This window comes from Stegostoma tigrinum, chromosome 8, assembly GCF_030684315.1.
Source record: "Stegostoma tigrinum isolate sSteTig4 chromosome 8, sSteTig4.hap1, whole genome shotgun sequence".
Taxonomy (NCBI): domain Eukaryota; kingdom Metazoa; phylum Chordata; class Chondrichthyes; order Orectolobiformes; family Stegostomatidae; genus Stegostoma; species Stegostoma tigrinum.
This window is the reverse complement of record NC_081361.1, coordinates 40,786,907-40,814,787: the sequence shown is the minus strand read 5'-3', so window position 1 is coordinate 40,814,787 and position 27,881 is coordinate 40,786,907. Positions and strand designations below refer to the sequence as shown.

Here is a 27,881-nt window from a genome sequence, read left to right as displayed (position 1 = left end):
TCCCAGGCCCCAAGATGACTTTCCACATTAAGCAGAGGTTCACCTGCACATCTGCCAATGTGGTATACTGTATCCATTGTACCCGGTGTGGCTTCCTCTACATTGGGGAAACCAAGCGGAGGCTTGGGGACCGCTTTGCAGAACACCTCCGCTCGGTTCGCAATAAACAACTGCACCTCCCAGTCGCAAACCATTTCCACTCCCCCTCCCATTCTTTAGATGACATGTCCATCATGGGCCTTCTGCAGTGCCACAATGATGCCACCCGAAGGTTGCAGGAACAGCAACTCATATTCCGCTTGGGAATCCTGCAGCCTAATGGTATCAATATGGACTTCACCAGCTTCAAAATCTCCCCTTCCCCCACCGCATCCCAAAACCAGTCCAGCCTGTCTCTGCCTCCCTAACCTGTTCTTCCTCTCACCCAACCCTTGCTCCCACCTCAAGCCACACCTCCATTTCCTACCTTCTAATCTCATCGTACCTCCTTGACCTGCCTGTCTTCCCTGGACTGACCTATCCCCTCCCTACGTCCCCCCCATACTCTTCTCTCCACCTATCTTCTTTTCTCTCCATCTTCGGTCTGCCTCTCCCTCTCTCCCTATTTATTCCAGAACCCTCACCCCATCCCCCTCTCTGATGAAGGGTCTAGGCCCGAAACGTCAGCTTTTGTGCTCCTGAGATGCTGCTTGGCCTGCTGTGTTCATCCAGCTTCACACTTTATTATCTAGGATACAAAGCTGGGTCACCAGAACATGACCTGGGTCTGTGGATTAATAATCTGGTTTAAATTTAAGTATCTATAGGGCCTTTTTGGTGTAAAGTGTAGAGTAGAAACAACTTAAATCGTTTAATAAGAAGTGGCTCCTGTATTGAACAAGTGGTTTATCGCAAATTAGCAACTGGTTACAAGCTACATTGATACAATAGACATTGCTACCGTGTCAATGCGGATGACCTGGATGTTAGGTCTTACTCCTTACAGATCTGAAGATGTTCTGTCCACAAGTCCATATGACTTGATCATTGCGGATGGTTTTTATGGGACACTTATATTGTAAGATTCCCTCAAACCTTTTTTTCTTATTATTAATATTATATATTCACATATATAATTACATTTACTGGTATCCAATCTTCCCTCAGGTCTTTGACTTTACATATCCAAGTGATCTGGATGATTCCTGGTTGACGAAGATTGGATTCCTTTCAGACTTGGAAGATAGTTAGTTTCTGGGTGAACAACTGTTGTCTTTAATTCCCTTCCTAACAATGTGAGGTCTGTAATTCTTTTTAAAACTCAGAGAATCTTCAGTCTGTTGGATTTCATTTGTGGAGGATATCTTCCCTGCTGAAACAGACTATTTATTCATTGGACTATCATGAAGTATTGAGCACTAGGTGATTCCACGGAGATGTACATACCACATCATCAATCTGTGCCAGCAAATTTTCTCAATCTCTCCGTAGATCTGTGTACTATGTAGACTCTTTACTTCAGCACGTTGACTGGTTTAGAATTCGCATTTACCCTCCATGACTGCATTATAGTTGAAATCAACTTGTTCTCATCCTCAGTTCTGCTATTTGAGAATTGCTTCTTGCTTGGCATAATCTGTGTCACTGTTTCGGAGGATTCTTCCCAGGAGCTAAGCAAATTTAATATTCTGTTTGAACTTGTCTGTTTTGAGCCACTTCAGCATCTAACATTCAACTTGATTATGCCATAACCATTTTGCAATCAAGCTGTGTTGTACCCTTGAGTTAAGTCAATTACAGAGTGTCAGTTGGTTCATTTGGAGTGTATTGCTCACTGGATCTCTCACTGCGCGTGCTTCCTAACAAACCTAAACTATCTTTGGCACTGATAATAGTGGAAAATATTTCTGTCAAACCAGTACAGTCAGTACACAGCATCAGTAATATGTTGCCATCTTGTTAAAAAAGCTAAGCTCAATGGATTCTGCTAACTGTTTGGACTCTGCCAAGAGTCCAAGGAACCCTATGAAGTCTTACATTAATTGTGCTTTGACTGATAGTTCCTTGACCAGATGTCATTGCCTTTAACTAGTTTGACCTATTCTGCTATTTGATTATGATCAAGGTTAAGACATGCACTTCCATTCAAGAGATTGTTGACCATGAGTATATATAGGTTTCTACTATCTGACATCCCTTAGGTTAGACAGTGGCATATAGCATATCATTTATCTTAAGTGTCAAAACTCGTGGACCATATAGCTGTCCCACTGTTGTCTATTAACATTGTTTTTCATAGAATCCCTACAGTGTGGAAACAGGCCCTTCGGACTAACAAGTCCACACTGAACCTCACAGCATCCCATCCAGACTCATTCCCTGATAACCCCCCCAATCTACACATCCCTATGGGCAATTTAGCATGGCCAATTCACCTAACCTGCACACCTTTGGACTGTGGGAGGAAACTGGAGCACCCAGAGGAAACCACGCAGACACAGAAAAAATGTGCAAACTCCACACAGACAGTTGCCCAAGGGTGGAATAGAACCCGGTTCCCTGGCGCTGTCAGACAGCCGTGCTAACCACTGAGTCACCGTGCCACCCCTTCTTTTTTTAACAAAGGTGATATCACAAAGCATGCTTTTCTCACTACTGCACCAGCCCAACATATCCCACACCATCATTCTTTTTGTAATCATCATAGAATCCATTAGAATCATAGAAACTTTTCCTTGACTATGGCCCACTATCTGATAATACTATGACACTTGTTCCAGATTCTAACTTGTTTCTATCCTTGTGAGAATTCTTTGCTTCACAGCACTGGCAAGGACTTTTCAAACCTTGAGCCCGTCCTACTCATTGTAATGGTTTAGAAGAATATGGGCCAAATGCTAGCAAACAGGACTAGATTTATATAGGATATATAGTTGGCACAAACAGGTTTGACCGGAGGGTCTGTTCTGTGCTGTATATCTGTATGACTATGACTGTATGTGTCTTCTGTTGTTTTGTACTTAAAGAATTGAACAGACTTTGCTAATCTCTTGTGGCAAGATTGATTTTCCCTCCTTATAATTGATCAGTGTTGCTTATGGTCACTGTTACCTACAGGCACCTTCCCTGTGAAATCATTAATCAATCCTGTTTCATTACACAATACTAGGTCTAGCACACCCTCCTCTCTATTCAGCTCCAGAATATGGTGTTCTAAGAGGTTATTCTGGAAACATTTAAAGACCTCCTTATCAAGGCTATTTTTACCGATATGGCTTTTCCAGTTGGCATATGGGTTAAAATCTCCTGTGATTATATCTGTGCCTTTCTAACAACTCTTGTTTTTTCTTCCTTTATGCCCCATTCTGCCGTATGGCTGCCAATAGTGGCCCTGTACAACACTTTCTCGTTTCTACATCTTGTTTTACTGAACTTCGATCATGCTCTCTATTGTACAAATACAATTAAAACAGCCACTTTTTTCCTATTTGTCTGCCATTTCTAAATGTCCTGTACCCTTCAAAATTCAGGTGCCAATCCATGTCACTAATGGACTGTCCTTATTAATTTGCACTTGCACGCTCAGCTCATTTGCTTTATTTTGACTGCCGCATGTATGTAACCTTTAGTTTTAAATCTTTTACTCTTTCTGTAAATTCTAGTCTTACCTGTAGTTTTACATTTAAGATTCATATTTCCTACCCCTTGCTGACATGCTATATTTATCATTTCCCGTCTTAATACCTCTCTTTTTGCTTTGATTCTACTCTTTGATTCACTACATCTTCACAAATTTAAACCTTGCCTACAGTATTCAAATTAAAATCCTCTCTGCTTCCCTTGTCATGGACTGCGAAAGAACTCTAGTCCGATTTTCGTCCAGTACTTGTACCATGAACAGGAACCCACTTCTCCCCACCAGTCCTTTGCCATGTATTAATCTCTCTAAATCTGATATGTCCTATGCGAATTCACACATGGCTGAGGTAATATAGCAGAGCTCATGACCTTTGAGGTCCTGCTTCTTGATTTGGCACCTAGTTCATAATTCTGAATTCACAGAAACTGCTTGTTTGTCCTGTCTATGCCGTTATTATAAACATGGACCTTGGCAATGGGATTCTCCCCCTCCCACTCCAAGTTCCTCTCCATTCCTGAATAAGTGTTCGAAATGCAGCCATCTGGGCATTCAACACAGCCATCAGGACCCACACTCTTTGCTACATAGAACAGCATTAATACTGTCACTATACAGTCCCCTACTCCCCATTCTTGACTAGCTTCTTGTACCGTGGTGCCATAGCCAGTTCATCCACCCTGCAACCCTCACTCTTATCCATAAAAACTAAAAGCATCTCAAATCTATTGGACAACTGCAAAGGTGAGGCTTCTGTGCACCTGGGTCTCCTTATCTGCAGTCACACTTTCCTGCATCCTGAACACTAACCAAATGAGACAATTTAATCTTAGAGGTGTGTCTGCCCCTGGTACAAAGAATCCAGATAACATTCCCCTTCCCCGATGCACTGTAGTGTTTTTAGTTGAATCTACATCTTATGAAGTCTGAGTTCAAATATCAAACACCGCACACCTCTCTCACATGCTGCAACAATGACACATCACTGTCCTAACCAGCTTCTTCTCCTGCAGTATAGTAATAAACTATTCCTGGTGGCAGAAAATATTTTAGACATGAGCAACAGAATACTTCTTTCTGTTACCCTGCTTAACCAGCTGAAACGCTTAATTCCAGCACTCTATTGTAAACTACATTCAAGTTGCTAGTCACACTAAGTTGGTTAGTTTTATATGCTTTTAACATATCTGCCTTACTTAATTAGGATCCAGTTTCAGTTGGTTCTGAATTCAGCTGTTCTTTTAGTGGAACCCTTGAAATGATCCTGTTTGATGCTGGCAATTGCAAAATTTAATTTATTTTAGTTGGCCCCAGACTGAATTTGATTTGATTTGTACAAAATAAAATGGGCGGCACAGTGGATCAGCAGTTAGCACTGCAGCCTCACAGCACCAGGACCCAGGTTCGATTCCAGCCTTGGGTAACTGTCTGTATGGAGTTTGCACATTCTCCCTGTGTCGGTGTGGGTTTCCTCCGGGTGCTCCGGTTTCCTCCCACAGTCCAAAGATGTGCAGGCTAGGTGGATCGGCCATCTTAAATTGCCCCTAGTATTCAGGGGTGTGTAGGTTTTCGGGGGAAGGGTCAGGGTGGGATGCTCCAAGAGGCGTGTGGACTTGTTGGGCCGAAGGGCCTGTTTCCACACTGGAGGGAATCTAATCTATAATCGAAATTTAGATTTTCTTACTAATAACTGCATGCAGTCAGCCAGTAAATAATACCCATCAAACAACAATGTCCTACACAAATGTTAACTTTCTAGCAACTTCCTAATGCTCTACACTTAACTCTGCCTTTAAGTAAATGCTATCCCAAAGTATTATGTGACAGATGTAACCCTTTGGCAAAAACAGAAACCTCACTGAAGCAACACTACTTTTACTCCAAGTATGCACATCCAGATTAACACAACTATTAATTTCTAAACAAATATTGTAACTCTTGACACTCCAAACCTCCCCACGGCAGCTTAAACTTAACTTGTATGTCTAACAATGGTCTTCAGAATATTCTAGGCTCAAGATCATTCTGTTAATCAATCAACCCTGCAGCCTTAACTAACTATACCTTGTAACCTGGACCAGAGATATCTAATCTTCAGGCAGCCTTCCCAGACAATCAGCAGTATAGTGTTGGCTTCTCTCTATTGGCAAGCTAGGCTTATTGGAGCCCAAGTGCACAAATGCATCCTAGCTATAATTTGCATTCACTTCCAAAGGACCTATACGTTATTTCTTAAAGCTACGTCACAGTATTCAGCGCTTAAGGAGATCTTAACTTTAAGACTTTTCTTAAACCCATAATTTATGACTTTAGGCAGATAAGGGAGTTAATTTTTATGAGTAGGCAGATAGAAAAGTGGAGTTAACACCAAAACCAGACCAGCGATAACCTTAACAAATGGCAGAGACTCCAAAGGCCAAATGGCATACTTCTACTTTTAAGGTCCATATTCCTATAAAATGTACAAGTTAAGTCTTTGCTAATGTACAGTTTAATATAATTTAACCTTTATTATTAAATTAATGTGCCAATGAAGTATGAATAGTTATGTGTTTATCCCAGTTACATGCACATTTGGCCCTAAGCAGTTTCTCCATTTCGCTGATGATAAGGTATAGAGCTGGATGAACACAGCAGGCCAAGCAGTATCAGAGAAGCAGGAAAGCTGACATTTCGGGTCGAGCCCCTTCTTCAGAAATGGAGGATGGGAAGGGGATTCTGAAATAAATAGGGAGAGAGAGGGAGGCGGATAGAAGATGGATAAAGGAGAAGATAGGTGGAGAGGAGACAGACATGTCAAAGAAGCAGGGTTGGAGCAAGTAAAGGTGAGTGTAGGTGGGGAGTTAGGGAGGGGGTAGGTCAGTCCAGGGAGGACGGACAGGTCAAGGAGGTGGGATGAGGCTTGTGGTTTGGAGGTGGGGGTGGGAGGTGGGAGGAAGGGTAATACCAGCTTTCCTGATCCTCTGATGCTGCTTGGCCTGCTGTGTTCATCCAGCTCTGCACCTTGTTATCTCAGATTCTCCAGCATCCACGGTTCCTACTACCTCTTCATTTCGCTGATTGTTCAGTGGTTATCCAATCAAAACAGACTGGAGGAGTCCCAAATTTTAATCTAGTCTGTACAATGTCTGTTGGATCTCAGCTCCGTACCATGAATTGACCAAAATCCATAATTGCAGTCCCATGACCCATATGTATTACCAATGGAATCTATTGATGGTATAGTTATAACACACCTCTCTCTTCATTGAATAGTGCATCAATAAATCATATATAATACTTCAGAATAGTTAAATGCTTTGGGAAAATAATACAGTGTAGTTCAGGGAATTGTATACCGTTACAGAAAGGAGGAGGGAAGATAATTAATGGAGAAAATGCATGTAGAAAAAAACAAAACAATTTGCCTGACATATCAGGACTCCTGCATTAAATTGCATGTTATTCTTAGTCATAATAATAAATCGTTAGCTAAATTCCTGCTGTGACATATTGTGTAAATTATATAGGAATGCAGGAAACCACATGATACACAAAGGACCAAAAGTGACTTTCTGAATATTTGCTATTAAGTCAAGATGAGGAGGTAATGCAAAACTAAAAGAATTTTTCTGTTTTAGTGGGCAGCTAATCAAATCTGGTCATCCATCATGCAGTCAACTTTAATATATTTGAAATAGACCATTATAAGTTCAACAAAAAGAATTGTTTTCAAGCCTGAGATTTTTAAATATTAAGTTTATACACAGGCAGAGAAATGCAAATGCTGAAGAGTAAGTTGCAGATTTCAAGAATCCTGAAGGTAACCATTGAACCAAATGCCTTTTCTCAACCCACCATTAAACTCCAATCTTGGAAGAATACTTAATACTGCACTATTGTAACAAACAATGTTTCATTTCACACTTTAATATGCTATAGTTTGATGCCCAACATATTTGAGACAAAACAAAAGCAAAATAAAACAGATGCTGGAAATCTAAAATAAGAACAAAAAAAGTGAAAAAACTTAACAAGTCAGGCAGCAATTTGGAGAGAAATAGAGTCAACATATCAGGTCTGATAGTAGATCATCAACCTGAAACATTAACTGTTTCTCTCACAGACGTTACATGACCTGTCAGGTTTTTTCCTAAGATATTTTTGATATTAAGTTTGGGATAATCACAGAGCAAGCAATCTATGGGAGAACATCATAGCTAATGTAGGATTCCTACCACATAATCCAGATCTCTCTGAACTGGTGTAAAAAACCTACATGGGCAGCTCAGTTTACAAACTTCTAAATATGTTCCGAAGACCAATTATAGAGAAGTTCAAATACATCAGCAAGTTAAAAATAACTTATAGTTCCTAATTTTCACAGTTAACTGTTTCTACAAAGCGCAAAGAACAATACAGCACAGAAATAGGCCCTTCGGACCTCCAAGCCTGCACCAACACATTTTGCCCTTCCATACTAAAACTGTCTTCACTTACAGGATCCGTATCCCGCTACTCCCTTACTGTTTAAATTAAATTAAATTAAACACTTAATACAAAATACTTTGAAATGATTTTCATGTAATTCCAGTGCTGTCTCAGTATGATTACTTTTATCTGCAGTTGAAACTAATGTAACTAAAAAATACTCATAGCAAGCTGACTGAATTCGTTTCTAAAATCAGAGCAATAAACAATGACAGAAGGTAACTTGCATGTCACATTGATTAGGAGCAACATCTTTCATCTACGTTAACTAGAAATGTTGTTTCTTGCACAGTGCGTTTTTCAAATATGAGTCAAGTGCTTGTTCTTAATGGTTCAGCCACTGGGGATAATGACAGCTATTACCCAGCCAATGACAATGTTATTTACATAGCATTGGTCTGAGATGTTCAGCCAATCAATCTGGAGATCACAAGAAAAGTTTTACAAAGATATTTGCAAAAGGTAAAACTAGCTCCATGATACTTGAAAATGGTGCAGAAATAAACTATTAGTGCATTGGTACTTTAGCCACAGCCTTAGGTTTCCATTTCTGAGATTTTAAGGGGCTGTTTAGTGCTGTCACACAGACAGTTGCCTTCCATGCTTGTCAGTATTGGACAATTCTGGGGATGGGGAGCACCTACGGCATGTACCAGCTACCCGTGTGGCAAGCACACTGCACGTTCATTCAACCAAATAGCCTCGTTGGAAATTGGTGGTGGCTTGCCCACAGTTTAGTCAAGGGAGGGACCGTTGTCAGCCAGGGGTTCTCAGTGTTATCAATAATGAGCGTGGTTCGGACACAGTTCTGGGCTTCAACATGGTCAGTCATCTGTTTGGAAGTCTCACAGTCAGGGGTCTGTGCTAGCACAGTACAGGTGTGTTCAGCGGTCAGTCCTGTACGGCTAGCACATGCAGAGCAGGACACCACATTTTGTTAGTCGGGTCGCTGCAATGGGTCAGGGGTCAGTTCAGTCATGTCTTGGGGCTGTTCATTATTAATCAGAGGTCAGTAGCAAATACAGTCCTCAGGGTCAGTCTGTTGATCCTTTATGAGGATTCAAGGAAGCGGGGCCTAGGGGTAATAGGGAGAGCAGAGACATTAGGAGTTGGAGACTCAAGACTGGAGTCGGTAGCAGAGGCATTTACAGAGGTAGGGATAAGTATGGCAACTGCTTATCACAAGACCACAAGAAACTAGAGAATTGTGAACGCAGCCCATTCCATCTCATAAACCAGCCTTCCATCCATACACCCCATTGCTTTGGGAAACAAACCAATATAATCGAAGACCCCTCCAACCCCGGTTATACTCTCTTCCATCCTCTTATATCGGAAAGAAACTCAAGTTGAATGGGTAGAATCCAGAACATCGTTAGGAGGCATTGCAGGCTGTGGGGGATGGCGAGGGTTGCTGAATGTGACCAGTATCATAGCCTCCAAGCAGGATTACAAAGGGACACAATGGACATCATGTGTCGATGTGTGCACGCAGGGGTGCCATACCTGTTCCGGAGGCAAAGTGCTCCTTGTGCGCAGTTTATTGGCCATAAGTATGAGATCCACACTTGCTGGATGCCAAGTAATTGTGCTGATAAAAACATGAATCAATCATTTGCAAAGTGCAGCTATATTGGATTTGTAATCATTGCACTGCCTGTTGCATATGCATTCAAACTGCCAATCAAATGTTGGTCACATGAGATTTGCTGTTGGTGTTTGCAAAGTGAGCACAGGCATCTCAATTATGTTGAAGTTAGAGGCAATGATAGTCCAAACTTGGTGGAAGAAACTACAGTTTATAACACTTTCAATGGCTCTGTGTCACCCACACAAGTTCAAGGCCTCATCTTTCATGCAAGTCTAACAATTGTGCAGAATGCAGTGTGATGTTCAGCGTTTGATGTGGGTGTAAAGTTAGATAGGTGGTGTTGTGCTACAGGTGTTACTGCTGACATTGGGTGGTGCTTCAATAGGGCACGAAGCAGACTGCACAAGAAAAAGAAATTTGAGGAAACACTAAACAGAGCCCTAATCAGCAACTTATAGAAAAAAATAACAGCACTAAACACATTCAAACTTTCCATACTGCAATTTCAGTGTTATCTGAAATACTGACCCAACAGCTTTAGTCTCATTATACCCAAAATTCTGAGGAAAGTGATCGATTATCAACCAGATTGACACAGCTTTAAACAGAACAAACTTAAAATGCTAGTTTTACAACAACAGGTTACTGGATTTATTTTATTCCTTTAACATATGACAACCTTCAATTATAGTGCAGTGATTTATTAGAGAAGGGAAACTTACTTAATATCTTACTGACTTGTCAGAGTTGTGACCTTAGCATTACAGTCTTTTAATGCATGAGGACATTTTAAAAATAATCTCAAATTAGTAAGTGTGTGAGGCATGAATCAAATTGTCACGTTGATCCATTCCATCTGTATTCCTCATTTGCGTTTTAAAATTATACTTTAAGTTATCTCATTGTGTTTATTAATAATAGTAGGGGTGGCAACAAGAAATGATATAACTGTTAAGTAGATAGAAACAGAATTCATGTTGATTGAGGTAAAGGAAGGGATTGATCACACTACCAGGAATGGATTAGAGACCAACAAATTATAGAAAGGAGATAGAAGGAGAAATATCTTTGTATAACATATGTATGAGATGATCAATTTATTGATTGTTATCACATGTACTGAGATCCAGTGAAAAGTGTTTTGTGAGTGAAACAGGCAGATTGTACTATACAAAGTGCATCAGGGGAGCAGAACAGAATGCAGAGTACAGAGCAAAGAAGATGCAGTGAAAGAGATCATAATTAGCATTTGAGAGTCTGTTCAAAAGGCTGATAACAACAGGGAAGAAGCTGTTCTTGAATCTGTTCATACGTGTATTCAAACGCTTATATATTATGGCCGATATAAGAGGATGGAAGAGAGTATAACCGGGGTTGGAGGGGTCTTTGATTATATTGGTTTGTTTCCCAAAGCAATGGGGTGTATGGATGGAAGGCTGGTTTATGAGATGGAATGGGCTGCGTTCACAATTCTCTAGTTTCTTGTGGTCTTGTGATAAGCAGTTGCCATACCATGCTGTGATGCATCCAGATAGTGTGCTTTCTACGGTGCATCTACAAAAATTGGTAAAAGTCCCCGTGGATATGCCAAATTTCCTAAGCCTTCTGAGAAAGTAGAGACATTGTGCTTCCTTGATCATCACGTTAATGTGGGTGGACCAGGACAAACTGTAGGTGATCATCACTCCCAGAAACCTGACACACTCGACCATCTTCACCACAGCACCACTAATGCAGACAGTGACGTGATAAACACACGTTAAACAAACTTCAAACAAACCAGCAGGAAAATGGAGTGAAAATGAGAAGAGGATAGTGATTGTCCATAGTGTTCAATACTCCTTTTGAATCCTACATTTAAGAAACCTAAAAAGAGACCCTCTTCACTACAACTCATTAGTGAGCCTATAGCAGCAAGAGCAGGATAGATTCAACTTATTACTGAAGGAGTGGCTTCTCACCATTTCTTTCCATTCTATTTACAAGTGTGACTTTCTCCCATAGATTGCCCTGTGATTGAATTTTCCCAGGCAATTTGGGCACTCTAAGGTGTATCTACCTCATAACCCATATATTACCAGCGTTGGTAGCTTGCATGTGACTTCAGATCCACAGCAATGTGATTAACTTTCTGCTTTCTAAAATGGTCCCAAAAGCTATTGAGTTTTTGGGCAATGTGTGATGGACAACAAATGCTGACTTTTATCAGTGAATGCCACATTCGATGAAACACAATCTATGAAGTCATGTTGCCAGTGTCTGTTAACATGTGCTCCTAAGCAAGACTAGTACCAGTTGGCTTATTAGTAACATTACAAAAAAAAACTGATGAAAACAAGCGTAATCCCTGGATAATCATCCCAAATTTCAGATCCCGGCTGTCCATTAAACCAGCACTAGTTTCAATAAGCAGTTTGTGCGCCTGTGAACTTATTGAGGAACACTTCAACTTCCAGTATCACAAGTGCGATCTCTGGAAATTGCAGTGCAGTGTCATTGTCTCAGGGTTGGCTGTTATTCAGACTGTAAATATAACTCATGGATTATTACAGCCCCAGCACTTCTGCAACGTGGGGACTTGCCATGCTGAAACAGGAAATAAGAAAGTTGGCTTGCCAAAGAAAAGGTACAGGCAGTTTGGTGAGGACTGCAGTGAAGGAGATGTGGGCCATGAGTTTTGACAAATTCTGTGTTAAAAATGATTTTACACTTGTTCTGTTTTTTTTTCCTGGAGCTCAAGGTTGTTATGGTGCTATAGGAGGTACTGCAAGTAGAAACTTACATTGTTCTTACATATTTTAAAAAAACACTCCTTTAAAAAGTCATTTTGCACCATAGGAGCTTAGCAATGTAAGGTATTTCAACTTACAGACCACAACATTATCGGAATTTTCAGCTTTCACGCTGATTCCTATGCAGAAACCATATTTCATGTGAGGCTGTTTCACATAAAGTCACAATTTTTAGGAAGCCAACCAAACTTTAAGTGAGGATTTATTATTCTACATTTTTTGGCAAGAGGACATCAAACTTATCAAACATAGGGAAATAACCACATCTACATTGGTGAAACAAAGCAGAGACTTGGCGCCTGCTTCGCAGAACACGTACGTTCTGCTCGTAAAAAAGACCCTGAACTACCTGTTGCCTGCCACTTCAATGCACCACCCTGCTCCCTGGCCGACACCTCTGTCTCCAGGTTGCTACAATGTTCCAGTGAAGCCCAGCGCAAGCTGGAGGAACAACACCTCATTTTCCGCTTGGGGCCCTACAGCCCTCCGGATTCAATATTGACTTTAATAATATTAGGGCCCAAACTCTCCCATGTCCCAGCCCCCCACCAGGCCTTGTTACCACATAACCTACCATTACACAGCCCCTGTTGTGAGTCACTAACAGTCCCCATTAACAACTATTCATTCTCCCACCCTGATCATTAGCAACTCCTTTGTCTGTCCAACTGTCTTTCTCTGTCTTCAGGCTCTATCCTAACGTTTACTCCTTACCCCCCCTCCCTATTTTCTGCATGTAAACTGTCATTTTCCCAGCCACCATCAGTTCTGAGGAAGGGTCACTAGACCTGAAATATTAACTCTGTTTTCTCCTCCACATATGCTGCCAGACCTGCTGAGCTTTTCCAGTAACTTTGTTTTTGTTCCTGATTTACAGCATTGGCAATTCTTTTGGTTTTTATATCCTCCTCTGATTTTGCAATCTAACTTAAATATTCTTTTTGATTCTTGACCATAACCTCATAATGACTGAACATCTCAACTGCTGAATTTACTTCCAGACATCTTAGGCTTTCCTTGCCTGTCAAATTTAATTATCTCCCCATTACCCTAATCCCAAAATCTGACAATCTTCTACTGTGTCTTGCAATCCAAGTTGTTACATAGATTTGTGCACTCACACACCCTACCTCCTAAGTCCTTCCCAGTAATCAGTACCCACTGCCTCCTCTCATTCAGCAAATCCCTCACGGCCTCTAGATTTTACTTTGAGCTTTTTTTCACATCTACCCTAGCAACCCAGATTGAATTACATTTATCTGACATCTTAAGGTCTACCAACCTCCACTTGAAAAATTATTCCTTTAAAAAGAAAATTCACTTAAAAGGAGCATCAGGTGCTGGTAAAATAACCTGAGTTAATATTGTAAAGCTACACAAAAAGACTGTGAAGTTAAACCATTTACACTGCTAACACCTCTAATTCCTGTTTGCATATTGTGGTGTTCTTACCTACGTCAAGATACGCAGGTGTACTTCTGTCAGCGCCACTTCACAGAGCACCACAGAATTCAAGAAATTCACAGTTTCAAACAAAAATCAGATATGACCAGAGGATGAATATGCTAATGTAGATGATGTAAGGAAGAAACTTGATTGAAGAAGGCATTAATATGCACAAGACATATCACCAAAGGTTTTTTCATTAATCTTAGGTAGGGAAATAACCACATCTTTTCTACAATTGCCTCATATATCAGGACTTCAGTGACCCTTTTACAAACAACATCACACTAGAATGTTTGCTGAAGTTAAAGATTTGGTTTGATAAAAACAACATATTTCAAGTGCAATCTTCTGTAAAGTTCCTGACTGCATACACTGTGGACTATCACAAAAAATGCTGAAGGTGCACAATGTTCCAATCAGTGTCTGAAACTGATGCAGCCGAAGAGAGTGTGCACTGGCTTACGAATGTAGAAACTCACATGGTTTATGACACAAGGCCTTCCCTAACCAACACATATCTTCAGGACTTGTATAAAGTCAATGTGGAATAATATCAGTTACGATTTATTCCTTATTATTTGCAGTCATTTAAAAGAGGGGCACTCTTGGTTTTTTATATTAGACTGGGGCATGAGAATTTTTTCCAAAAAAGTCTGAAACAGATACATAGGTGAACATTTCAGGCATGACCTTGCATCTATACTTCTGAAAGATTAATTTATCTTTCCCTTTCAGACCAACAAACTATGCCTTACCACCAGTTATGATGTCAGTGTTTGAACCTACATGAACTGAACCATGTAAAATGTTATTTTTTCACACAGTGAGCGGGCAGTAGCTGGGGTGGTGTTGAACATATGTAAAAGATATGTAGAGGTTATTCAGGACTTTTGATTCTCACTTCAACCTTTATCAAAATAGAGAGGCTAAATTTAACAATCAAATACAAAAACATACAGATGCCATTTTTTGTTAATGACTGAGTGGATAATTTTGAATGTGGAATCAGGAAAGATGACCCAATTGGAACTTTCAGTATGGGTGGGGCTTTGGAAGAAAGCTTATCAGACGTTATTTGATGAAGGGAAGTTTCAAAACTCATGCAAGTGCTACAACTGACAGGACAGGCAGAGGTGAGAAAACTGATGAGCTTTTTATTTGAGGTGACACAGAGAGTTCGTTGAAAAAATAATTGAGGCTTTGCAACTGTCCAAAAAGTGAAAGTGCATCTCTGCCAGGGCCAGGAAAGCATGAAGAGAGTGAAGCGACAGTTGTTACACAGGGTTCTTGCTGTGGTGGGAAATGGGGGCTATAGTGTGAAAATTGTCCCACTCAAAACACAGAGTGCCATTCCTGCAAGAACCCAAGTCTTTTTAAAACTGCTTCTTCCAGGAAAAAAAAGAGTCAGGCTCAAAAACAGGAAAAACTCACCAGGTCATTTAAGAGATCAAAAGAGCTTAAAAGCAATGAAACCACATTTTTCGGTGAAATAAATGAATTCAATGGAAAAACAAGCAGAAGAGGACAACAACGTTATTAAAGAGGTGGAGTCTTATACTGTTTGACATCAAGATATTTTCATTCAACATCAAAACAATAAAACTCAAAAAGCAGATGAGAAATATGTCAAAATTTATAATATTATCTCAAAGGTTGGCTTCACGTTCACTACTGTCCTGCTCTTGTACAACATCATGAGTAGCAAAGACATCTCAATGTCATAGATGTCAAAAAAAACGGTCATTTCAAGAGTCCTCAAACTTGAAAATTTTCAATAGATACATCAATGACACTTGAGGATTACAAAGTATCATATGCTGCGTGGGGCAGGAATTTCACAAGCGTTGGAAGAGATAGAACATAGAACAATACAGCGCAGAACTGGCCCTTTGGCCCTCGATGTTGCGCCAACCTGTGAACTAATCTAAGCCCTTCCCCCTACACTATCCCATCATTACCCATATGCTTATCCAAGGACTGTTTAAATGCCCCTAATGTGGCTGAGTTAACTACATTGGCAGGCAGGGCGTTCCACGCCCTTACCATTTTCTGAGTAAAGAACCTGCCTCTGACATCTGTCTTAAATCTATCACCCCTCAATTTGTAGCCCTGCCCCCTTGTACAAGTTGAAGTCATCATCCTCAGGAAAAGACTCTCACTGTCCACCCTATCTAATCCTCTGATCATCTTGTATGTCTCTATTAAATCCCCTCTTAGCCTTCTTCTCTCCAATGAGAACAGACCCAAGTCCCTCAGCCTTTCTTCATAGGGCCTGCCTCCAGACCAGGCAACATCCTGGTAAATCTCCTCTGCACCTTCTCCAATGCTTCCACATCCTTCCTGTAATGGGGCGACCAGATTATCTCCGATTGTATTATCTGCACTGAGCTATACACTGTCAAGAGGAAGAACTCCATTTATGAATTTTTATTTCCATCTAGGTCCTGGGAGCATGTTAGCATGGACCTGTTTGAGCTTAAAGGAAGGATATTCATCATGGCTGACCATTACTTAAGAAGGTTTGAGGTTAAATATATGCATGGACTTGGACTGAAAGCTGTTACCACCTAACTCATCAAAACTTTTGTAATGTCTGGTATCCCAGATATAATTGTTTCAAATAATGGTCCGCAGTTTGCCAATGAATGTTTCAAAAACTTGCGGAGTCTATGGGTCTATAGTTAAGACTCGCTCGCCTACATACCCGCAAGAGAACAGAGAGGCTGAGAAGCTTCTGAAAACAATCAAGGCTCTGCTGATGATAAATGAGGACGTGGACTTTTCATTACTGAGTTTCACGCCACACCACTGTTAAAAAATCTCTCCCCAGACAAACCTCTGATTAGCAGATAGTTACACAGTCACAGATCTCCCACATATAGTGTTACAAACAAATATGGATCAGAAATTTAAGAAAGGAAGTTGGAGTAACAAGTAAGCCAAAACTAAAACTACAACCAACATCACAGAGTTTGTGCTTTACCAGAGCGCCAGATATGGAAGTCAGTATGAATCCAGGGTCAGAATCAGCAAGGCACAATCCTAGTGAAAAGTCAACAACTAACATTACATCATGTGGAGACAGAAAATTGTACTATCAGGAAGAACACAGGAACTTCAGTTATCATGAAAAGGAGACCCTCAAGGAATGGATCAGCTACCCTGAAATCCAGGAGGTCAACTTTTATACAAAGATGACATTCTCTGCTGATTCAAACAGTTTCGTAGAGTACACACAAAAACTTCAAGAAGCATGTTGCCATGGTTGAAAGGTTTGATTACAGGAAGAGGCTGAATAGGTTGAGACTTTTCTCCTGGAGCTTTGGAGACTGAGGAATGACCTTATACAAGTTTATAAAATCCTGAGGGGCATGGATATGGTGAAAAGTCAAGGTCTTTTCCCCAGGGTAGCGGAGCCTAGAACTAGAGGGCATAAATTTAAGGTAAGAGGGGAAAGATTTAAAAGGGACCTAAGGGGCAACTTTTTCAAGCAGAGGGTGATGTATGTGTGGAATGAGCTGCCAGAAGTGGTGGATGTTGGTACAATTACAATATTTAAAAAGCATCTGGATGAGCGGATGAATAGGAAGGGTTTGAAGGGATAGGGGCCAAATGCTGGTAAATGAGAATAAATTAATTGAAGATATTTGGTCGGTATGGATGAGTGGGACCGAAGGATCTGTTTCTGTGCCACACATCTCTATGACTCTAGATCCTGAACCTCCACAGACAGGGAGCAAGAGCAAGGAGACACAACGGTGCTTACCTCTGAGGGCAAGAGATGCGACAAAGGCTGGGGGGAGGTGATGGATATTCAAATATGGAAGTAGTCAATCCACATCAGAAACAAAGAAACAGATCACATGAGAATAGACCCTGGAGAAAGATGATCCCATGAACACCCTTGTGCTAAACTTAAGTGTGTAAATAGTTAGCAACATGTTAAATAAAAGAGTAATCTTACCAACAGCCCAGATTCAACTGTCTCTCCAGTTCTCTAAACATGAATATCCTTCTAAGATGCCCCAGCATGATATTAAACTACTGCCTTCCCTCTGCTGAGGATGTGTGTCTGGTTACAGGTCATCTCAGACTGCATGGATCAGTTGGGTGGCAGTTGGACAGGCTGAGGAGCATATACAAAGCAGAGGGCATGACAGATAGTAACTTCAGGGAAGTGGTCACACCATAGGTTCAGTCAGGCAGATGGACGAACACAAGGGATGGCAGGTAGCGCAAGAGTCTCCTTTGGCTATTTCCTCTCAAACAAGTATACATTTTGATAATGCTGAGGATGAGTAGCCTCTCAGGGGAAAATAGCAGCAGCCAGGTCTTTAGCACCACAACTGGCCTTGCTATAAAACAGGGTATGACAAAATCCAAACGAGCAATTGCGATAGTGGACTCTCTGATCAGGGGTTTCTACAACTGAGATTGAGATTTCAAGATGGTGCCAAGCCTCCACCTGGTTCCAGGGTCAAAGATGTCTCTGGAGCAGTTGCAGCAATTACTCAAAAGGGGATTGTAAGCAGCCAGAGGTCATTGTACACATTGGGACCAGCAGTGAAGGGATGAGGTCCTGCAGAGTGAACATAGGGAGCTAGGCAAGAAGTGAAAAATCAGGACCTCAAAGGTAGTAACCTGTAGATTACTCCCAGTGCCACATGTTTGTGAGAGTGGGAATAGGAGGATAGGGCAGATGAATGCATGGCTGAGGAGCTGGTGTAGGAGACAGGGATTCAGGTTTTTAGATCATTGGGATCTCTTCTGGGGCAGAGGTGACCTGTATAAGTTCAGGGTGTACCTGAACTGAAGGGGAGCAATATCCCCGTGGTGAGATTTGCTAGAGCTATTTGGGAGGGTTTAAACTAGTCTGGCAGGAGAGCAGAATGGTTGGCGAACCTAAAGAGTAGTGAGACAAAAGAGAAGATTGACGCTAGTACAGAAGTTAAAGGGAGCAAGTTAAAGAGACAAGGCAGGAAAGAACATGGCAGGGAACAAGGGAAGACTGATAAATTAAATTGTAATTATTTCAAAGCAAGAGGCTTGACAGGTAAGGCAGATGAACTCTGGGCATGGATCAGTGCATGGGACTGAGATATCACAGCTGTTTGGGAAACATGGTTGAAGTAGGGCCAGATCTGGCAGCTCAACGTTCTGGGGTACAGATGCTATGGAAATGGTAGAAGCGGAAGCATGGGAGGAGCGGGAGTGGTGTTTTATATTAGGGAAAACACAACAGCTGTACTTAAGGAGGATATTCCTCAGGGATCATCCAGTGAAGCTATATGGTTAGAACTAAGAAGGGCTTGCACACTTTTGATAGGCCCTCCAATAATCAGCTGGAAATCGAGAAGCAAATATATAGGCAGACTGAAGATAGCTGTAAGAATAATAGGGTTGTTACAGTAGAGGATTTTAACTTTCCAGATATAGACTGGGGAAGTTTGTAAATGGAGTTTAATGTAGATAAGTGTGCAGTGTTGCCTCTTGGAAAGTCAAGTCAAAGTGGGAGTTTCATGGTGAATGGTAGGGCCGTAAGGAGTGTAATAGAACAGAAGGACCTTGGAGTTCAGGTGCACAGTTCTCTGAAAGTGGAATCACAGGCAGACAGGACAGTGAAGAAGGCTTTTGGCACACTGGCCTTCATGAGTCAAGGCATGGAGTATAGAAGTTGGGAAGTTGTGTTGCAGTTGCACAGGGCATTGGTGAGGCCGCACTTGGGGTTTTATGCTTTTGTGCTCCTGAGATGCTGCTTGGCCTGCTCTGTTCATCCAGCTTCACACTTTATTAACTTGGGGTATTGTGTTCAGTTTTGGTCACCTTGCTATAGGAAGAATGTTATGGAACCGGAAAGAATGCAGAAGGGATTTACAAGAATGTTCCCATGACTCAAAAGCCTAAGTTATAGGGACAGGTTAGACAAGCTAGGAATTTTTTCATTATAGCGTAGGAGACTAAGAGGGAGATCTTATAGAAGTGTATAAAACTATAAGTTGCAAGGATAGAGTGAATGCACTCAGTATTTTTCCCAGGGTAAGGGAATTGAGGACGAAAGGGCATCAGTTTAAGCTAAGTAGAGAAAGAACGCATGGGAACTTGAGGGGCAACTATTTTACACAGAGTGGTATGGAATGAGCTGCCATCGGAAGTGGTTGAGGTGGGAGCATTGACAACATTTAAAAGACATTTGGATGAATACATAATTAGGAAAAGCTTAGAAGGATCCAGGCCATGCAGGGAAATGGGGTTAGCGTGGTTGGACCAGTTTGGGCTGAAGGGCCTGTCTCTATGCTGTAGGACTCTGAGTTTGTAGACTGAAACTGCCATAGCATTAAGGGGATTGATGGGGAGGAATTTTTTTAAGTGTATTCAGGAAAAATTTCTCAATCAGCATGTAGATGGCCTTATTACAGAAGGGGCAAAACTCAGTCTCCTTTTGGGAAATAAGGCAGGGCAAATAAGAGGTGTTATTGGATGCACCTGGGATCAGTGATCATAATTTTTTTTAGTTTTAAAACAGTTATGAGAAGAGAATAGGTCTGGTCCACAAGTTAAATTTCTAAATTGGGGGAAGGCCAATTTTGATGTTAATAGACAGAAACTTTTAAAAGTTAATTGGGGGAGGCTGTTCCCAGATAAAGGGATGACTGGTCAAGTGGGATGCTTTCAAAAGTGAGATAATGAGTTCAAGGTCAGCATGTTCCCATTATGTGAAGGACAAAGCCGACAGGAGCAGGGATCATTGAATGACTCAAGATATCAAGGCTGTGATCAAGAAAATGGAGGCATATGCCAGGTATAGGCCACTGGGATCAAGTGGATCCCTTGAGAAGTATAGGGGGTGTAGGAGTACACTTAAGAGGAAAATCAGGAGGGCAGAAAGGGTACATGAGATAACTTTGGCAGATCATCCAGAGAGATTCTACAAAAATATTAAGGGCAAAACAGTTAATGGGGAGAGAATAGGGCACCTTAAAGATCAATAAGGTCATCAATGTGTGAAAACAATGGGGAGGAAATATTTCTCGTCAATATTTACCATGGAGAAAGATATGGAAGCTGGGGAACTCAAGAAAGTCAATAATGTTGTCTAAAGACTCCATATTACAGAAGAGGAGGTGCAAAAAGGGATAATTCCATGGGACCTGACCAGGGTGTATCCCAGGATACTCTTGCTTGCTAGGGAAGAAATTGTGGGATGCCCAGTGGAGATGTCTCTATGATCGACAGCCACAAATGAACTACCAGGAGACTGGAGGGTCGCTAATGTTACGTCTTTATTTAAGATAGGTGGCAAGGTAAAGCTGGGGAACTACAGGTCAGTGAGCCTCACGTCAGTGATGCGCAAGTTATTCGGAGTGTTTAAGAGACACCGGATATACATGCATTTGGAAAAGCAAGAACTGATTAGAGATGGTCAGTGTGGCTTTGTGCATGGGCAATTGTCTCTCAAATTTGGTTGAGTTTTTTTGAAAAGTTGACCAATAAGATAATGAAGACAGTGCAGGTAGACCATGTCTGCATGAGTTTTAGCAAGGTCTTTGACAGGATTCTGCGTGATAAGACTTGTTAATAAGGTTAGATCACGTGGGATCCAAAGACAGCTAGCCAAGTGGATACAAAATTAGCTTCACAGTGGGAGATTAAGGATGGTTGTTGAGTGTTGTTTTCCAACAAAGGCCTTTGTTTTTCCTTTTGTATAGATTTTGGATTCCTTGGGAGAGCCAATGGCGACTTTTATTTAAACCCCATACCATCCCTGTCCCACATGGTTTCTGTGTGAGGGAAGGTTTATTTTTAACTAAACTAGCAGGCATAGATTTTAACAGAATCTGAGAGGGAACTTTTTCACACTGAAAGTGGTGCGTATATGAAATGAGCTGCCAGAGGAAGTTGTAGAGGCAGTACAATTACAACATTTAAAAGACATTTGAACAGGTACATAAATAGGAAAGATTTGTTGGGAATATGGGCCACACACTGGCAAAAGGGACTAGTTCAGTTTGGGAAACCTGGTCAGCATAGACAAGTTGGACCAAAAGGAATTTTTCCATCCTGTACACCTCTATGATCCTGACTGTATGATTTTTAGTTTAGCTTGGAATTATGGTCAGCATGGGGAGGTGGTTTCTGTGCGATCTGACTCTACTCCTCAATGTTGAACAGTATTTGGAAGAAAAATTGAAGGCATCTTTGGTACTCTGGATAGGGACTTCCATCAACAAGTGTTTTACATCATTACTTCTGAAGCTGGTTGAGTTCTGAAGGAGGTAAACCGGGCCTGTAGCAGGTGCTAAGACATTTGTCGAGAGGAATGGCCTTTAAATTCTGCTCTTGTGTCATCTACACCCCATGAATGAACCGGAGAGAAAACTAGTAATCAAGTGCTGTGCAACATCAGGACTGGGGTTTATACTTTGTAGACTTAGGTACTTAAATTAAGGTCACATATTAAGCTGGCTGCAGGAATGATTTGAGCATGGTTTGGTGTGAGGCACTCTTTGGAGTTTGATCAGGTTACAGTAAGTGAGTCAGTCTGCAGTCAGACACATTCGGTAACTCACCGAGACCGAGTATTGGGATTTTCAACCCATTCATTAGCTCCACATTCGGAATCCTAGGCCCCACAAACGAATCCATTCGCAGGTTTACACTTGTGAACTAACAGTTCATTCAACCTCTGCCCAGCAGGAAACCCGCCTCTTGAGTGACATCGTCGTAAAAACGCAGTGAAGTGCCGGTGGGTGGATTGCGGGTCGTGCCGTAAGCCGGGGAGTCGTTGCCATGGTGAAGGCGGCTGGCTGTTGTGTGGAAGGAGTCGGCAGCGACAGTGACGTTTAATGGTGTCCGTTTGGGTGCAGATTACGGAGAATGCTGTATTTAATCGGCCTGGGCCTGGGGGATGCCCGGGACATCACAGTGAAAGGTTTGGAAATTGTGAGGAGCTGCAGCCGGGTGTACCTGGAGGCCTACACTTCCCTCCTGACTGTCGGCAAGGAAGTGCTGGTAGGTCTGCCCAGCATAGCCAGCAAATCCTCATCTTTTCTAATGCACTGAGCTAATTATAGTGTTCCTGTAACGTACGGTTAGCAAATGATCCCAACATCAAACGATGAAAACTTACTGCTGAGTTGTCTGTCACTGCACGTGTTTCCATAAAGGGTCATCAAGGGATGAGAATTGTACTTTGCAACATCTCTGCTTTCATCTGGGAGAATGCTGACATAAAGTATGTAAATTGTTAGACTTCGTAAAGGAGTGTTCTTTTTCAGAAAATCCAGGTTAAACGTCGCATGAATACCGCATTTTTGTTTTTACTGATTGCTAGCTGTTTAAAGTTCAAGGTGTCATGCAACACGGAAACGGACCTTTTGGTCCAACTCGTCCATGCTGACTAAGTTTCCGAAACTGAATTAGTCCCATTTGCCTGTGTTTGACCCATATCCCTGTAAACTTTTTCTATCTACGTACCTGTACAAATGTCTTTTAAATGTTGTAATTGTGCCCCCCCCTTCTACCACTTCCTCTGGCAGCTCAATCCATATATGCACCATCCTCTAGATGAAAAAGTTGTCCCTCAAGTCCCTTCTAAATCTTAGCCTTCTCACCCCAAACCTGTGTCCTTCAGTTTCTACTCCAGCTATTGGGATTGAGTGGGATTGACCTTGGCTATTCACCTTATCTATACCTGTCCTGATTTTATAAGCTTCTGATGCTCCAGGGAAAATAGTCCCAGCCTATTCAGCCTCTCCCTATAGCTTGTACCCTCCAACCCAGGCAACATCCTTGAAAATCTTTTCTGCACCCTTTCAAGTTTAACACTGTCCTTCGTATAGCAGGGAGACCAGAACTGAACATAATATTTCAGAAGTGGCCTAACCAATGTCTTGTAAAGCTGTAACATGACATCCTGACTTTTATACTCATTGCACTAACCAATAAAAGCAAACATGCCAAGTGCCTTTTTCTCTACCCTGTCTACCTGCAACTGTACTTTCAAAGAGCTTTGACCCAGCATTCCAGGGTGTCTCTTTGGCAGTGCTCCCCAGGACCCTACCATTAAGTGTGTAAGTCCTGCTCTGATTGCCTTTTCAAAATGCAACACCACACATTTATCTAAATTAAACACTATCTGCCCCTCCTTGGCCCATTAGCCCATTTGATCATGGTCCTGTTGTATTCTGAGATAACCTTCTTCACTGTCCACCACACCACCAATTTTGGTGTCATTTGCAAACTAACCATTCCTCCTACATTCACATCCAAATCATTTATATAAATGACAACAAGCAGTGGACTCAACACTAATTCTTACAACACACCTCTGGTCACAGGCCTCTAGTATGAAAAACTACCTTTCACCAGCACCACCCTTTGTCTCCTACCTTCAAGCCAATCTACAAGCCAAAGGGCCAGCTGTCCCCAGATTCTGTGTGATCTGACTTTGTTAACCAGTCTACCGTGCAGCAAGACATTTGACAAAATTCTGAAGTCCACACAGACAGCATCCTCCACTCTGCTTTCATCAATCATCTTTGCCAATTCTTTGTAAAATTCAGTCAAGTTAGTGAGACACGATTTCCCATGCATAAAGCCATGTCGATTATCCCTAATCATTCCTTGCCTTTCCAAGTACATGTAAATCCTGTCCCTCGGAATCACCTCCAAAAACTTAACCACCACTGACATCAGGCTCACTGGTCTATAGTTCTTGGCTTTTCCTTATCACCTTTTTTTTAAATAATGGCACCATGTCAGCCACTGCCCAGTCCTCTGGCACCTTACCTGTTGTTATCAATGGTACAAATATCTCAGCAAGAGGTCTGGCAATCATTTCCCTAGCTTCCCACAAAGTTCTAGGATATACTTGGTCAGGTCCTGGGGATTTTTCCACCTTGTAAGCGATCCAGTGTCGTCTCCTCTGTAATATGGACACTTTTCAAGATATAACATGGTGTGGACTGGACGAACACAGCAGGCCCGGCAGCATCAGAGGAGCAGGAAAGTTGACGTTTTGGATCAGGACCCTACTTCAGAAAAGCTTGACATTTATTTTTTTCAAGTTCTCCAGCTTCCATATCCTCCTTCACAGTAAATACTGAAACGAAATAATATCTCACCCATCTCCTGTGTTCCACACATAGTCAGCCTTGTTGCTGGTTAAGGGGCCCTATTCTCTTCCTTAATGCATTTGTAGAATCTCTTTGGATTCTCATTAACCTTTTTTTTGCCAAAGCTTTCTACTGCCCTGATTTCTCTCTTGAGTCTACTCCTTCTCCCCTTCTACTCCTTGATGTTTTCACTCAATCCCAGCTATCTATATACCTGCCATATGCCTCCTTTTTCATTACTAGAGCGTCAGTTTCTCTATTCATTCAGTATTCCCCACATCTACCACCTACTATCTTGCCCTTCACACCACAGAGCTATATTTCCTCTGGATTCTCATTATCTCATTTTTTTTGGAGGCCTTCCACTTTCCAGTCATCTTTTTATCTGTGAATAGCCTCTCCCAAGCAACTGTTGAAAGCTCTGCCTAAAACTATCAAAATTGGCCTTACTCCAGTCTAGAACTTCAACTTTTAGATCAAGTCTATCTTTTTCAATAACTACATTAAAACAAATAGAATCATGATCACTGGTCCCGAAGTGCTCCCCTACTGACACATTAGTCACCTGCCCTGTCTTATTTCCCAAGAGAATATCAAGCTTTTCTCCTTCTGTAGTAGGTACATCCACATACTGAATAAGAAAATTCTTGTACACACTTAACAAATTCCTTTCCATCAAAGCCCTTAACACTTTGGCAGTCCCAATCTATGTATGGAAAGTTAAAATCATTTACCATTACAACCCTATCATTCTTAAAAGATATCTGAGGTCTCCTTACAAATTTGCTTCTCAATATCCTGCTGACTATTGGGGAGCCTTTGGTACAATCTCAATAATGTGATCATCCCTTTGTTATTTCTCAGTTCTGCCCGAATATCTTCCCTGGATGTATTCCCAGGAATATCATTCCTAAGTACAGCTGTAATGATATCCCTACCAAATGCACCACTTCCCCTCCTCTTTTGACCCCCCTTTCTATCTTTCCTATAGCATCTGTAGCCTAGAACATAAAACATAAGCCAGAGAGTGGTGGGCTTGTGGAATTCATTGCCGCAGAGTGCAGTGGAGGCCGGGACGTTGGATGCCTACAAGGCAGAGATCGACAAATTCTTGATCTCAAAAGGAATCAAGGGCTACCGGGAGAGTGCAGGGAAGTGATGTTGAAATGCCCATCAGCCATGATTTAAATGGCGGAGTGGACTTGATGGGCTGAATGGCCTTACTTCCACTCCTATGTCTTATGGTCTTACCAGTCCTGCCCTTCCCTGAGCCACATTTCTATACTAGATATGATATCCCAGTTCCAAGTTTCCCAATCATCCCCTGAATTCATCTGCCTTACCTGTCAGGCCTCTTGCTTTGAAATAAATGCAGTTAAATTTATCAGCTCTACCTCAATCTCTGCCGTGCTCCTGTCTGCCTGGAACATTTGACTTGCTGCTCTTAACTACCAGCCTCAGACTTGACTGTTTTCTGACTATCTCTCTGGGTTCTCTACCCCCCCCCCCCCCCCCCCCCCCCCCCCCCCGCCCCCCTGCCACCACCACAGCCAGTCACCCCTCTTTGTAGTTTAACCCCTCCTGAGTAGTACTAGCAAATCTCCTGCCATGATAATGGTCCCCTTTCAATTCAGGTAAAACCTGTCCTTCTTTTACACGTCACTTCTACCCCAAAAGATCATAGTTATAATGCAACAAAACACTATGGACGGAATCCATCGTGGGAAGGTTTTTACCAATACTATAATGGACAAAAACATCTATGACAGACTCATAACTCTGAGATCAAGCAGAGTTTTCCCCCTCAGTGGTTCCCTCACCACTTGCTGCAGATCCATTAGCAGTAATGTCCTTTAGGACTCAGCCAACTCGGTTAGTAGTGGTGCTACCAAGCCATTCTTGGTGATGGACATTGAAGTCCTCCCCCCAGAATACATTTTGTGACCTAGCCACACACTGCTTACTCCCGCTGGCGATTTTATCAGGCAAAGGTGGGGAAGAGATGTATGGGATAACCAGCCAGAGGTTTTAGTGCTTGTATTAGATCTGATGCCATGAGACTTAATGGGGCCTGAGTAAGTGTTGTGGACTTTCAGACTTATGATTTGTACACCACTGTACAGCCATCTCTAGTGGAATAAGACATATTTAGCGATGCTGACGGTGATACTGGGACATTGTAAAGTGTAAATTCATGAGTGACTATGTCAGGCAGTGTGTGACTGGTATTTAGGATAGCTCTTAAAATTTTGGCAAAGCCCCCAGATGTTGGTAAGGAGGAATTTGTAGGGTTGACAGGCTTTGATAACCTTTCATTTCACGTGCCTAGGATGCTGTTGGATGATCTGACTGGTTTTACTCCTTTGGTTAAACTTCACAGCAGTTTGATACAACTAAGTAGTTTGCGAGGCTCTGTAAGAGGGCAGTGAAAAGCCTGTTGCTGCTAATCTGGAGTCACAGGTAGACCTGACAGGTAAAGATGACAGATTTCCTTCCTTAAGGGGCATTAGTGAACGATAGCTTTTAATTCCTGAGATAACAAGGGGTAGAGCTGGATGAACGCAGCAGGCCAAGCAGCATCATTGGAGCAGGAAAGCTGACGTTTCGGGCCAAGACACTTATTCAGAAATGGGGGAGGGGAAGGGGGTTCTGAAATAAATAGGGAGAGAGGGGGAGGCGGATAGAAGATGGATAGAGGAGAAGATATGTGGAGAGGAGTTCGACTGGTCAAAGAGGTGGGGATCGAGCCAGTAAAGGTGAGTGTAGGTGGGGAGGTAGGGGGGAGATAAGTCAGTCCAGGGAGGGATGGACAGGCCAGGGGGGCAGGATGAGGTTAGTAGATAGGAGAT

At 41.9% G+C, this 27,881-nt stretch overlaps 2 protein-coding genes across 4 annotated transcripts in view; one reads left to right on the top strand and one right to left on the bottom strand.

The window, feature by feature from the left end:
• Positions 1-22,657, bottom strand: part of zgc:110366 (uncharacterized protein LOC550476 homolog) — a 107,052-nt gene extending 84,395 nt beyond the window's left edge. For 2 of the 3 annotated variants that reach the window (XM_048538839.2, XM_048538841.2), the window contains exon 1: positions 22,486-22,656. In XM_048538839.2, the coding sequence (XP_048394796.1) occupies positions 22,486-22,561 (76 nt within the window). In that variant the 5' untranslated portion in view covers positions 22,562-22,656. Of the gene's footprint in view, positions 1-22,485 lie in introns of all 3 variants that reach the window. The other variant, XM_048538840.2, reaches the window with a different exon arrangement.
• dph5 (diphthamide biosynthesis 5) overlaps positions 22,655-27,881 on the top strand; it is a 59,726-nt gene continuing 54,499 nt past the window's right edge. The window contains exon 1 of the mRNA XM_048538842.2: positions 22,655-22,927. Within this exon, the coding sequence (XP_048394799.2) occupies positions 22,793-22,927 (135 nt within the window). The 5' untranslated portion in view covers positions 22,655-22,792. The remainder of the gene's footprint in view (positions 22,928-27,881) is intronic.